The 13972-nt window shown below is 49.8% G+C and overlaps 2 protein-coding genes across 2 annotated transcripts; both read right to left on the bottom strand.

Annotated features, from left to right (window-relative positions):
- Positions 1-780: 780 nt before the first annotated feature.
- LOC124666791 (cysteine proteinase EP-B 2-like) lies at positions 781-1905 on the bottom strand. The gene has a single exon (XM_047204119.1). It carries the CDS (start codon positions 1903-1905, stop codon positions 781-783), a length of 1125 nt encoding a protein of 374 aa, XP_047060075.1.
- A 9269-nt stretch (positions 1906-11174) lies between these two features.
- Positions 11175-12299, bottom strand: LOC124666446 (cysteine proteinase EP-B 2-like). Its single transcript, XM_047203783.1, has one exon. The coding sequence runs from the start codon at positions 12297-12299 to the stop codon at positions 11175-11177; it is 1125 nt and encodes a 374-aa protein (XP_047059739.1).
- Positions 12300-13972: the final 1673 nt, after the last annotated feature.

The following is a 13972-nucleotide window of genomic DNA, read 5'->3' as shown; positions in this document are numbered from 1 at the left end:
TAAGATGCAGCTCATTTTGCACTATGTTATCCTAGCTAAGTAGGTTATACTTTTTAACACCATCCTCCTCGTGTCAAAACATGCGTTTCATAAAGAATTTAAACTTCTTATCCACACCTTTAAGTAACTCAAACATGAGCATCATGTTGAAAGGAATGCTACTCAAACGAGATTTCGGTAGAATCGGTCTCACTCCATATGAATTCTGACTCCCTTTCCAAACATGGGTTTCTTTTCGATTTTCTCTTCAGCCTCTCTTCAATCAGCATTACATAATCTTACGTAATTAAGAGGTACACATAAATATCTAAAAGGAATTATACCCTCTACACATGTGAAAATAGATGCATATTAATCACTTCTATTTCTTGTTTTACCAAAACAGAAAAGCTCACTTTTATGATTTTTTTTAAAGCCTGATAGCTGCTCAAACATGCACATTATAAATTTCAAATTCTTAGCACTTCCTAAATTAACTTGAAACATAAAAATCGTGCTATTGTCAACCTGTAACATGCACATACACACCATCCTCTACAAAGTTATCTAACACACACTCAATTAAACCATATACAGTGTATTCAACAGTCTTTTTTAGCAACAGATCTTCAAATTTACATTATTACTATTATATTTAGAAATCCAAATAGATATCGATCGACCTCGTCCGACGTACACACGCCTACTATTTTGCTGCGTGCAAGCAGAACAGCTTGATTCAAATTTATTTTACCCTAATTTAGCTAGAAATGATACATACATCGACCTTGCTTTGGATCATCACTGGGACTCCCTAGTTCCGAGCGCGCGCCTGGGCATGGGCTTGGGTTTGCTCTGGGTCTTAACGGGATAGGACGCTTCCATGGCGATGCCGCAGAGCCCGCCATCGGAGCCTCCATCCTTCTGCATCCTGATATACCCCTTCTCCCCCCACTTCGTCCCCCACGAGTTCTTCACCGTCCAGTACGCCGTGCCGTCGTCCGCCACTCCATACCCGACCACGGCCACGCCATGGTCCAGCTCGGTCCCGCAGTCGCCGGTGAACACTCCCTCGGAGTAGAACTGGAACGCCTGGCCGCTGGCATCGATAGCGACGGATACGGGCTGGTTCGCCACGGCCTTGGCAAGCCCCTCCTCGCTGTTGGCCGGCACGTCCTGGTGACCGTCGATGTGCACCAGGACGGGGGATTTCTTCTCCCTCACGGCGTCGCAGGTGCCGTTGGCGGCATGGTACGGGTAGGCGTCCTCGGTGGCGAGCCCGCCGTTATTCTTGATGTACTCGAAGGCATTGTCCATGAGGCCGCCCTGGCACCCGTTGTTGTCTGTCGTGTCGCAGTCGACCAGCTCCTGCTCCGACAGGGACACCAGCTTGCCGGTCCGGATCGCGTTGATGCCCTCCACGGACACCACGGTGGAGAAGGCCCAGCAGCTTCCGCACTTGCCCTGGTCCTTGACGCCGGTGACCGCGCCCTTCTGCCGCCAGTCGACGGACTTGGGCAGGTCGGTGACGTTCACACTGGCGTACATGAACCCGGGGATGGCCGGCGCCTCGGGGAGGTCGCGACGGAGGTCGTTGATGCGGGACCCGGCGAAGGTGGCGCGGAACTCGTCGCGGGACATGTCGCCGAAGCGGTTGAGGCGAAGGCGGTAGGGGCGGTCGCCCCGCTTGTTGTGGGAGTGGATGAAGCGGGCGTTGGACTTGAAGGTGCCGAAGCGGCGGTGCTTCTCGGCGTGGTGGCGCGGCACGCGGTGCGCGCTCTGCCACCGCTCGTACAGGTCCCACAGCGCCTCCTCCGACTCCAGGTCCTTGTCCTCCATCGGGATGGCGCCACATAGCTCCGCCACGGCCAGTGCCGCCGCGACCATGACCGCCAACAGGAGAAGCTTCTTGCTGAGCTGCCCCATGTTGTTCGACCGACCAGTACCGGCTGCTAGTACCACGAGCTAGTGAGGTGTAGTATCGTAGTACAGCAGTACTGATCTGATCACCCAGGCAGCTACTGCTTGGAGTGTGAGATCGATGATGGTGGAAGAGAAGTGACGAGGTGTATTTATAGGTGGAGAGATGGTTAGCTCGATGGAGCACGAGTGTGGAAAACGGTACGAACAGCTCCGGCTTGCTTTGCGGCGGGAAAGACACGAGGTTTAAATGGCGGTAACAGAAAGCTCATAGTCATAGGAATGGTGTCAGTTCAGGATGGTTGCAGCTTGAGCAAGTTGCGTGTGCAGAAAGCTCATTGGGCGGCAACGAAGATTCAGCACAGATTCACGGAGGATCAGTGGCTGAGGGCATCTCCAACGACCCGACCCAAAAGGATACTTCGGAGTCACCGACGTGGTCGAAAACTGAGTTTGCATCTAGGCTTAGCGGCCCAATGCTTAGTGACCGGTCTATCCGTGGAGATGCAAATGCAGAGCCTAAATATGTGTCTTGGATGTGTCGGCGCACGCTGGGGCCACGTAAAAGCTCGCTTGTCCCACATGCCCACCCGGCAGCGACCTAGGTCGATGCGTTTTCTCGAGCGCGCTAGTAGTGGAGACGAGACATCGCTTCGGCAGTATGCGCCATGTTAATGGTGATACCTCGCCTGCTGAGCGGCTGTCGCCCACCTCTACCAATGAAATTAATGTTGTTGCCAAGCGTGCCGCACCCCTCGACTTCCTCCGGCGTACAGGCGTATATAAAGACGGGCACGCGCTGGGTTGCCTCATCATCTTCTCCACATAAACCCTAGCTACCGCACAACCTCCACCGTTGCACCGCCCCCCACAAACCCGCGAGAGAATCCATGGCCGGTCCAGTTGGGTGTGGTCGCCATGGCAGGGGCCGCCGTGCTGAAGCAGCATCACCCAGTCGCTCGCCGTAGCCTACGTCGTCCTCGTCATTGCAGGAGGAGAGCTCCTTTGAGTTCATCCTCTGCATCGGCGAGGACCCCCTCGCCATCAAGCGGCTGATAGACAAGTTTGCTGAGTTCGTCGACGGCGTCGAACCGGCCGAGTTGCAGCCGCGAGATGCCAGATGCGGCTTGTGCCAGTGGCACATCGAGGTGTTGTTCGATGAGCAGAGCAAGATGTACTTGCACACCGGTGGAACAAGTTCGCACGCGCCCACAAAACCTCGAGGCCGGCTGCCTGCTCACCTTCCTCTGAGAAGGCGATGACGAGATGATCGTCAAGGTGTTCAACAAGACATCCTGCCGCAGGCACTACCACACGGATGAGTTCGGCGAGGACACATACAACTAGTACTGTTAGAGTGTTCTTTATTTGCAGCAAAATTTGCAGCAAAGATGACCACCGACCAATTAAAGCCACTAGTGTAGGTTTTTATATGTTCTTCCTGCGCATGTAAGAACATAAGGCACACAAAATCCAACTGGATTTTTTAGTTTGGACGACTAGGTGTCTAAGTGTGTTCTTTCTCGGCAGCGAAAGCATGAAATCCACGAAGCCAACACTAGTTAGGTTTTATTTATTTCGTAATTTTTTAACCATGTTTCAAACTATTTAGTAGTTTGTGTAATGTTTCTATCTATGGTTAAATGAAAAAAGAAAAAAATTATGCGTTAGGCCACTAGGAACACCCTCAGACGCAAACGGACATGCGGTAAAAAAAATAACTATTTGATCAGTCGTCCCGTGAGATATGCCATGACTCGCTCTTCGTGGCCGAGGTGCAGGGGTTATTCATTCGTACGCTGCACCTGGATGTGATTGGATCACCGCCGTACGTGAATGATAGATTGATAGCCTGCTGTAGGTTTGCAGATTTATGAATGCTACGCCGTATGTAGAATAGATGCAGTTAGTGGTCGTAGATGATACTGTACTTGATCACGTACTTATCTCCTGCTGTGTTTGGGGTGTGTGTTGAGTCGGCCAAGAAGATCAAGAACGGTACTAATGGCAGTTGAGAAGGCCGAGGTGTCGGCCACAGTCTTAACTGCACCGGCCGGATGTAGGCTCGGCGGGGTAGTCTGCGGCGGCCGGCATTGCTCTGAAGAAACAGGCACGCGAATGTAAGACTGGATACGAGCCTGCTCGGGCTGGGCTCCGTGCGATCTAGTTTTTTTTTTTTTGATAGGCATACGTATATATTAAGTCATAGACAAACCAGAGTACAGAACACGTACACACAGAACAGAACGGTCCAGAGGGACACGTAAACCCGTACACATTGCAGAAAAGCCCCTCTCAAAAGAAGAAACTACAAAGAAGTCCTTGGGGAAATCTGCACCACCAGATCTGACCCGCCGCCCAACTCCGGCACCGGCGAAGCGAGCACCAAGAGAGGGAGAGACGGAAACCAACGAAGCCGAGGAAGAAGCAGCTCCATCGCCGATCTAGTTTTTACCTCGCTGCAAAACGGCTCGGTTTGGGCTGGCTTATTTGTCTCACAAGCTGATTTATCAAAATTTGAGTTGATTCTCTGTTGTGGATATATTTCATAGGCATGCTAACGAACATTGTTCGATTTTGGTCAAAACCGAAAAGAGCATCCTTCAGTTTTCACTATCTCCTAATTGCAGTTGGTAAGTTTAGCAAATGTATTGAGGACAAACCTGTGAGGAAGCCCGATGATGCATCTGGTAAGATTCGGTCTCACAGCGTCATTACTGACAATGACATAAACTTTGCACTTGGAGAATTGAAAGAGTACGAGACCAGCGTGAGCAGGGGAAGGACCCCCGTTTCGCCCTGCGCTCTGCCGCTCCCGCGAGCGCAGGGCGAAACCCTAGCCTTCCCCAACTCCAGCCCCTCCTCCCCCCGTCCCTCCCTCGCCGCCGCCAGAGGGCGTCGCCGGGCAAAGCCCCGGGGCGCCGGCGGCGGCGGGGCTTCTCTCTCCCCGCGTGACCGTGGTGGCGCGGGCCGGCGCGGTCGGCGGGGGCGCCGTGCTTCACATCCGGCGCGGCGGCGCGGTGGCCCGACCACGGCGTGGTGAAGGCGCTTCTCCGGCGGGGTGGCGGCGCGGCTCGGCTTCGGCCGGGCCGGCGCGGCCCTCGCGACGGCGCGCCGTGGCCATGGGTGGCGGCGGCGGGCCCGCATCCGGGCCGGCGGGCCTAGGTCCGGGCCTCATCGTGGCCGCCGGGAGGGCGGCCTCGATGCGTCCGGGTCGGCGAGCGCCGAGGGCGCCGGGTTCGTCTCCCCCGATGTCCTGCGGCGGGCATCGTGGTGGGTTCCTCGGTCCGGCGTCCTCGACTCCTCGGGATGAGAGGCGGCGGCGGGCGGCGTCTGCGGCATGGGGCTAAGGTTCATGTCGGTTCTGAGGTAGTAGCTGTTGTCCTGGCCCCTGCTAACCTTTCCCCCACCTCCCGAACGAAAGTCCAAAATCTTGTTGATTGGGCGGCGGCGACGCGCTGTTGCGCCGTTACCTTCTTGGAGGCGCCGCCTGGGGAGGTTTCGGTAGGTTGGTGGAGCTGAAGGTTGCAGCTTTGAGCAATGTCGGTCCTTGAGCAGCTGCGGTGATCTCTAGCCCGTATGCGTGCGTCGACGGCAGTCTGCCCCCTCCTCTGCAGATGCTCCCGGCGGATTTCTCGTCGTTGGTGGATGTCCAAGTGCTCGGCAGTGCGGCCGGTATGGTGTGATCCTTGTCAAGGTAGTCTTCTCCAGGGTGGCGACGGGTCCCGAGCCCAACATCTCTCGCGGCTCTCGGGTGAGCCTCTCTCATGTCCGATGGTTCGACGCCTTCGAACCGTGCGAGGGGCAGGGCCCTCTTCGGCATGAGAACAAGGTTGGTGCTTCGGTGCTCGGTGTCCCGGCTGTTCTCCTTGGAACCAAGACTACACTCCTGCTCCGGCAGTGCCTCGCCGTGCCTTCCGGACGGTGTCCTTGGTGTCGAACAGCGGCGGTCCGCACTCCCGCAAGCTTGTCCTCGCTCGTAGTGCAGTGTTGTAATTCGTTTTGTATGTACCCGTGTATCTTTCCTGCCGTGGTGTGCGTGTGTGGTGTGGTGTCCTGTTGTAACTCCTGGCCGGTTGATGGCTTTGTTAATTCAAAGCTGGGCTTTCGAGCCTTATGTTTAAAAGAATTGAAAGAGTACTATGACGACGTTGTGTTCCGGTCAGATCTGGCATCTGTGGCACATCAACAATCCAATGGATAAGTTGAGCGTACTAATGGACAAATTCTTAGCGGGATCAAACCCAGACTCGAAGCACCGCTGCGTCGAGCCGAAGAAGCTTGGGATGAGGAATTGCCATCTGTGCTATGGACCCTACGCACAACACCAAATAGATCTACCGGATTCACTCCATGCTTTATGGTGTATGGAGAGAAAACTATCCTCCCAACCGAGATACTTCACGATTCACCGTGAGTTTCGTCTACAAAGAGGAAGATGCGGACGAGGCTCGACATTTATCTGTGGATTTATTAGAAGAGGCTTGAGATTTGGAAAACCAGAGATCCACCATCTACTAGCAGAAACTACGCCCCTATCATAGCCATCGTGTGTTCGTCAACACTCGTTCAAGTAAGGGGACTTGGAGCTATGCCCCAAAAGAGTGAAGACCCACAAGTTGGCTCCGCCACGGGAAGAACCTTTCGTCGTCAGCAAAACTCTTCATAATGGATTTTACTACTTAGTAGATATCTGAAAAGTGGAGGGCACACCCAAAAACTTCCACATGAAAGGAAAAAAGACAAGATCCGGGTGACATCTATGATGAAACAGATCGCCCATGAAATATAGCACGTTACGTCCTTTCCACACTTAGCATATCCATTACTTGTGTAATTATATCTCTTATATGATCAATTAAATAAAGCCTATGGTTGTCTTTTGACCTCCTTTAGTTATTCATTTTTGGATCATGTAAAAAAATCCGAGTAAACTGTAGAGCTGGATTCTTCCGCCAATGTGAGTGTTAGTGTTGGTTTCAAAGCACCGTCCAGTGGGGCGTGAGCTTAAGTTGTCGGGCATACATGTTTTTTGAAGCTTATTTGTGGATTTCCTAGTAACTATTTTCGGCACTTAGGGTGGGGGTAGTTCTGAAGTTTTTGACGGTTGGTCATTAGGCTATATCGCTTCAGCAAGTTTCCCGGCTACAAGTCTTCCGAATCGCGAAAAGTCAAACAGATTAAGCCAGAGATATGTGGCCAACACTTGCTTAAAATTATCAGCACAATGCACAAGAACTAAAACACTAGCAGGATAAGTATTATTTCCGCCTATCATAGTTTTCACACCTAATCTAGCCAAAAGCGTCTAAGTTTAAGTTAAGTTATTACATACCCACTCTGAGGCCGAATGACGCATAGATGTTTTTGTTACACATGAGTTCAAGTTGATGCGGATTCCGCCTTCTCATCTTCGACATCGTCAGAAGAGCTTCCCTCGCCATATCCGGATGAAGTGCTGCCGAAGCTGTGCGAGTGACATCTTTGAACTTTTCATACCAACTTTCGTGGCTAACGCTGGAGGCCATCCAATTGTCAAAACCATGAACACTCTTGACGATGGTGGAGACCTTGGTTCCCTTCGGGACGCCTTTGATCATTTCCGTCAGGTTCATATCCGGGTAATGGGCTTTGCAGATCACCAGGGCATGCCCAGCAGATCCTTGCCAGTCCCTGAACATATCCGGCACAAGGGACATCTTGAATTGCAATAATTTGGAATCCTTGGTGTCGACATCTTTCAAGCTAAAAGTTTCACCAATCTTCTGGCAAGATTTCATCGGCCTGGTGATCGAGGCTCCGGCATCAGCATAAATTTGGGCCAGAGGACTGACTGCCAAGATCCCATCTTCAAAACCAAGATGAGCTAAAGAAGCAATGAAACCATGCATCGCAAACATCAGTCATATTGTAGTGCTCATGTTGGTCCAAACAAAAAGGGTGAAAGGGAACTCGGAACTTATGCTGGAAACTTTCATCCAAGACTTTGGCTTCCGCGTCGGCAGCCTTCAGTTGTGTCGTCAATGACTCCACCTTTTGTGGAAGCAACATGTTTCACCTCCAGATCCTTCTTAAGTTTGATCTCATTACTCTGAGATCGCTTGAGGCTCTCCTGGACAGATTCATATTCTGCTTTGAGGGTTTCCAGCTTGGCGGAAAGATCGTCAAGGGATGGTGGAGTTAGCATAGCCTCTAGCGCATACAAAAATAAGACAAGAACATAAGTTGTTTGTCATCAAGAATTAGTTTAAAAAAAGTCGTAAAATTCATTACCTTGGCTGGCCTTAAGCCGTTCTTCCAAGGAAGCGATCGTCTTATCCTTTTCAGCTCTAGGAGATGCTAATGTTGTTGGCCCACTCGGGGACCTGGTGCGTGTGTATCTGGGATCGCCAAATCCTCCTAGGAACCGCCCCATGATCGTCGTTTTCTGCATGTGTGATGCATGTAAAATGCATACATGAACCTTGTAGTTTATTATACTAAAATAAAATGGACGCCGATTTGGCACGCGAACACCGATTGGAACGTTCTTTATGTAAAATTAAACTTGAGAAAGTTCTCCACAAATTCTATCTCCTGAACTTTTTCCGTTGAGGCCAACTTCGGTTCTATTTGGGCCGATCTTTAAAAAGTATCCTGCAGGGACATATTTCAAGAAACTCCAGACTTCACCATACTGACCGGTTTCCTTCATATTTGCCTATTCCATACACAACAAAGTTTAAAACAAAAATGTGTGCACTTTTGCAACTATTAATATGTTAGTCCCAATAAATATAATAAAATTGCAATATAATAAATATTTTAGTATAATAAACTACAAGGTTCATGTATGCATTTTACATGCATCACGCATGCAGAAAACGACGATCATGGGCGGTTCCTAGGAGGATTTGGCGTTCCCAGACACACACGCACCAGGTCCCCGAGTGGGCCAACAACATTAGCATCTCCCTTCACCGCAGGATCTCCTAGTGGGCTGACAACAGCTGATCCAACGTGATCAGCCTTGATCAGAAACGAGGTTGTAGGTGCCTCCGGATCCTTTGTAACAAGCAATCATGCAACCTTTCCTATACCTCTACGACCAGTAACAAGACTTCAAAGAGGTATCGTAGAACTTGTAAAAGTGTATGGTACGATAAGGTATGTTATGCTAACATCTACAAGTGAGCCTGAAGATATCGTGGATGCACTTCAAGATGCAAAGGGGATAGAAGCCATGAATGAAGAATATATAGCCTTCTTGGAAAATAAAACATGAAAATTGGTCCCACAAGAGAAAGGTAAAAATATCATAGATTGCAAATGGGTTTATATGATAAAAAAAGGTTGATAGACCCATAGAACGTTACAAAGCAAGGTTGGTGGAATTTTTTTAAATAGTGATATGGTATAGATTATGAGGACACGGTTAGTCCATTTGTTAAAGCAGCCACTATCCGTCTCATTTTGACTATTGTTGTGTCTAGGAGCTGGAATCTTCGACAGACATACAAAACATGTTTCTCAATGGTGTTCTAGAAGAGGAGGTATATATGAGACAAACCCTGGGATTTGAAAAACAAGAATGCACCATTTCATGTTTGCAAGCTTGGCAAAGCCTTATACGAAATCAAGCAAGCCCCTACATAGTACTCCCGGTTAATTAAGTTCAGAATTACAAGAACTAGGTTTTATGCCTTCTAAAGCTAATACATCCTTGTTTATCTATCACAAGTCTGGCTTACAATGTTTATACTCATATATGTTGATGACATAATTGTTACAAATTTCATGAAGCAATTGCGACACTACTAAAAGATATGGGTGCAAACTTTACTCTCAAGGACTTGGATGATCTACATTATTTTTCTTGGAATAGAAGTGAAGTAAACAAGGAATATTATAATCTTTACTCAAAAAAAATGCAACTGATCTCTTGAGCAGAATAGGAATGCAGACATGTAAATATGCATCTACACCTCTCTCTATACCGAAAAAGTATCTGCCACCACTTGGACAAGAGACCATCACAAGGTACAAAAATATTGTTGGTGCACTTCAGTATTTATCTCTTACTAGACCATATATTGCGTTCTCAATTAATAAAGTAAGCCAGTTTCTTCATGCACCTACTTCAGTACATTGGACTACAACTAAGAGAATACTTAGATATGTCAAGAACATTGCTAGTCTCAGACTTACATTTATGAAGTCTCCCTCCACCATGGCCAGTGTCTTTTCTAATGCAGACTGGGTTGGTTGTTTAGATGACAGAAGGTCTACATGATAATTTGTAGTCTTTTTTTGGATCAAATTTGATATCATGGTATGCAAAGAAACACTCAACTGTTTCAAGGTCTAGTACATAAGCAAAATACAAAGCTCAAGCAAATGCAACCAGAGAAATAATATGGGTCCAATCATTACATGCAAAACTTGGAGTAAAGCAAGCACAATTTTTTTTATCTTTGTTGTGATAATTTGGGTGCTACTTATCTGTCATCTAATCTAATTTTTCATGCCAGAACAAAACACATTGAAATTGATTTTCACTTTGTCAAAGAGAGAGAGTGTTACAAATAAGCAACTAAGTATTCGATTTGTGCATTCAAAAGATCAAGTTGCAGATGATTTTACCAAGGCATTTCCAACCTAAAAGAATTCAGATGTAATCTCAATCTTACCAAGTTGTGATTAAGGGAGGATGTTAGCATTATTGAGTTTTACCAAAGGACAGTGATCTTTTCACTTCCTATTCTCACACCAGTTCCCTTCCTCTTCTACAACCTCTGAAGTAAATTTTAGTATTTATCTTTGTATAGCGCTTCTTGTAAATGTCACGCTCGAGGCTGTTTTGGCCTATATTAACACGCATCTGATCCCAAGACAAAGGCAGTCGATTCACCCAGTTTGATATAAAGATCAAATAAAGTAGAATAGCGGCCTCGCATTGACGAGGGCCCCTAATCCCTTTGCTAGTTATCTTGAAGCATAAAAATCGTGCCACCGTCAACCTGTAACATGCACATAAACCATTCTCTACAAAGTTACAACCTCTAACACACCCTCAATAAAACCATATTCAGCAGTCTTTTCCAGCATAAGAGACAGCACGTGTTCAAATTTACATTATTACATTATATTTAGAAATCTAAAATAAATATTGATCGACCTCGTCTGACCTACACACGCCTACTGTTTTGCTGCGTCCAAGCAGAACAGCTTGATTCGAACTTATTTGACCCTAATATAACTAGAAATGATACATACATCGACCTTGCTTTGGATCGTCACTGGGACTCCCTTGTACCGAGCGCGCGCCTGGGCGTGGGCTTGGGTTTGCTCGGGGTCTTGACGGGGTAGGACGCTTCCATGGCGATACCACAGAGCCCGCCATCGGAGCCTCCATCCTTCTGCATCCTGATATACCCCTTCTCCCCCCACTTCGTCCCCCACGAGTTCTTCACCGTCCAGTACGCCATGCCGTCGTCCGCCACGCCATACCCGACCACGGCCACGCCATGGTCCAGCTCGGTCCCGCAGTCGCCGGTGAACACCCCCTCGGAGTAGAACTGGAACGCCTGGCCGCTGGCATCGATAGCGACGGACACGGGCTGGTTCGCCACGGCCTTGGCAAGCCCCTCCTCGCTGTTGGCGGGCACGTCCTGGTGGCCGTCGATGTGCACCAGCACGGGGGATTTCTTCTCTCTCACGGCGTCGCAGGTGCCGTTGGCGGCATGGTACGGGTAGGCGTCCTCGGTGGCGAGCCCGCCGTTATTCTTGATGTACTCGAAGGCATTGTCCATGAGGCCGCCCTGGCACCCGTTGTTGTCTGTCGTGTCGCAGTCGACCAGCTCCTGCTCCGACAGGGACACCAGCTTGCCGGTCCGGATCGCGTTGATGCCCTCCACGGACACCACGGTGGAGAAGGCCCAGCAGCTGCCGCACTTACCCTGGTCCTTGACCCCCGTCACTGCGCCCTTCTGCCGCCAGTCGACGGACTTGGGGAGGTCGGAGACGTTCGCGCTGGCGTACATGAACCCGGGGATGGCCGGCGCCTCGGGGAGGTCGTGGCGGAGGTCGTTGATGCGGGATCCAGCGAAGGTGGCGCGGAACTCGTCGCGGGCCATGTCGCCGAAGCGGTTGAGGCGGAGGCGGTAGGGGCGGTCACCGCGCTTGTTGTGGGAGTGGATGAAGCGGGCGTTGGACTTGAAGGTGCCGAAGCGGCGGTGCTTCTCGGCGTGGTGGCGCGGCACACGGTGCGCGCTCTGCCACCGCTCGTACAGGTCCCACAGCGCCTCCTCCGACTCCAGGTCCTTGTCCACCATCGGGATGGCGCCGCATAGCTCCGCCACGGCCAGTGCCGCCGCGACCATGGCCGCCAGGAGGAGAAGCTTCTTGCTGAGCTGCCCCATGGTGTTCGACCGACCAGTACCGGCTGCTAGTACCACAAGCTAGTGAGGTGCAGTGTCGTAGTACTGCAGTACTGATCTGATCACCCAGGCAGCTACTGCTTGGAGTGTGAGATCGATGATGGTGGAAGAGAAGGGAGGATGTGTATTTATAGGTGGACAGATCGTTAGCTCGATGGAGCACGAGCGTGGAAACGGTACGAACGGCTCCGACTTGCTTTGCGGCGGGAAAGACACGAGGTTTAAACGGCGGTAACAGAAAGCTCATAGTCATAGGAATGGTGTCAGTTCGGGATGGTTGCATCTTGATAGCAAGTTGCGTGTACAGAAAGCTCATTGGGCGGCAACGAAGATTCAGGGCAGATTCAGGCAGGATCACTCGCTGACTCGCTGTTCGTGGCCGAGGTGCAGGGAGTATTCATACGTACGTACGCTGGACCTGGATCTGATTGGATCACCGCCGTACGTGAATGAATCGTAGCTAGGTGTGCAGTTTTATGGATGCTACGCCGTATACGTAGAATTGGTAGATGCAGTTAGTGGAGTAGATGACACTGTACTTGATCACATACGTATCTGCTGTTGTGTTTGGGGTGGCCGTTGAGTCGGCCGAGAGGATCAAGCGCGGTCTTAATGGCGGTTGAGAAGGCCGAGGTGATCGGCCACTGTCTTAACTGCACCGGCCGGACGTAGGCTCGGCGGGGTATAGTAATCTGCGGCGGCCGGCATTGCTCTCAAGAGACAGGCACGCGAATGCATCTGATTAAAAGGGTTAGCATTAGGAGGAAGCCCTACTCCTTCCGAACCGAATTATTTCCGTGACAAGTAATTTTGTAAAAATATATGTGAACGTCTACGTTTGTGCTGTGTTTCATAAAAAAAAAGTAATTTTGCAAGTTCCAATTCTTTTTTCATAAAAAAATATATTAATATCGCGAAAATACCAATTACACATAGCTTCTCCAACAACACGGTGGCCTAATGATAATACGGGTGCACACATGCAATGAAAGAAGAATTACATAAAAGAAAAGTCCCGCTACAGTTGTACACCGGCCCAAAACCACCAAGACAGCATCATAAATCCATCTTCTCCAAAAGCGACACCTCCAAGAAGTGAACAACGCACAAACGTGATCATCGCCTGATCATAGATCATAAGTTTTCACCCAGGAGAAACGTCCGCGCCCACAAAACAATGCCTTCAACAAGGCCATTGCCACGCACAACCAATTAAGGCCAGACCTTGGACATTCACCCTGCAAGTTCATACCCTAAATATCTCATGTCGCCCCCACTTGTCGATGCCACTGCTCCAAGTTGCAAATCACTAAGCTAAAACCTCATCGCCGACGGGACTTGAACCACCATTATTAGTCCACAACTCTCGACTTCCATGCCATTCTCCGCGACTAACTTCATTCTGGAACTAAAGACATGTCCCATGGTGGCAACAGAATGCAGAGCTTCGCCTCACTCCCTCTGAAACCAAACGACCAGAAAAAATATGGTTGTGCGCGATCAAATACCATCGGGCCGGCAAACTCCAGGCATGCCGTCTATTTGGAGTTCGCTGACGGAGCCTTCGGGAACTCGACACTCGGCCAGATCAATGAAGACATGCAACAAGCAGATCTTCGCCATGGCGTGAGAGGGATCTCCACCGGAACGAGAAT

This window comes from Lolium rigidum, chromosome 6, assembly GCF_022539505.1.
Source record: "Lolium rigidum isolate FL_2022 chromosome 6, APGP_CSIRO_Lrig_0.1, whole genome shotgun sequence".
In the NCBI taxonomy this organism is placed as follows: domain Eukaryota; kingdom Viridiplantae; phylum Streptophyta; class Magnoliopsida; order Poales; family Poaceae; genus Lolium; species Lolium rigidum.
The sequence above is the reverse complement of the archived record's forward strand: the minus strand, read 5'-3'. Positions and strand labels throughout refer to the sequence as shown.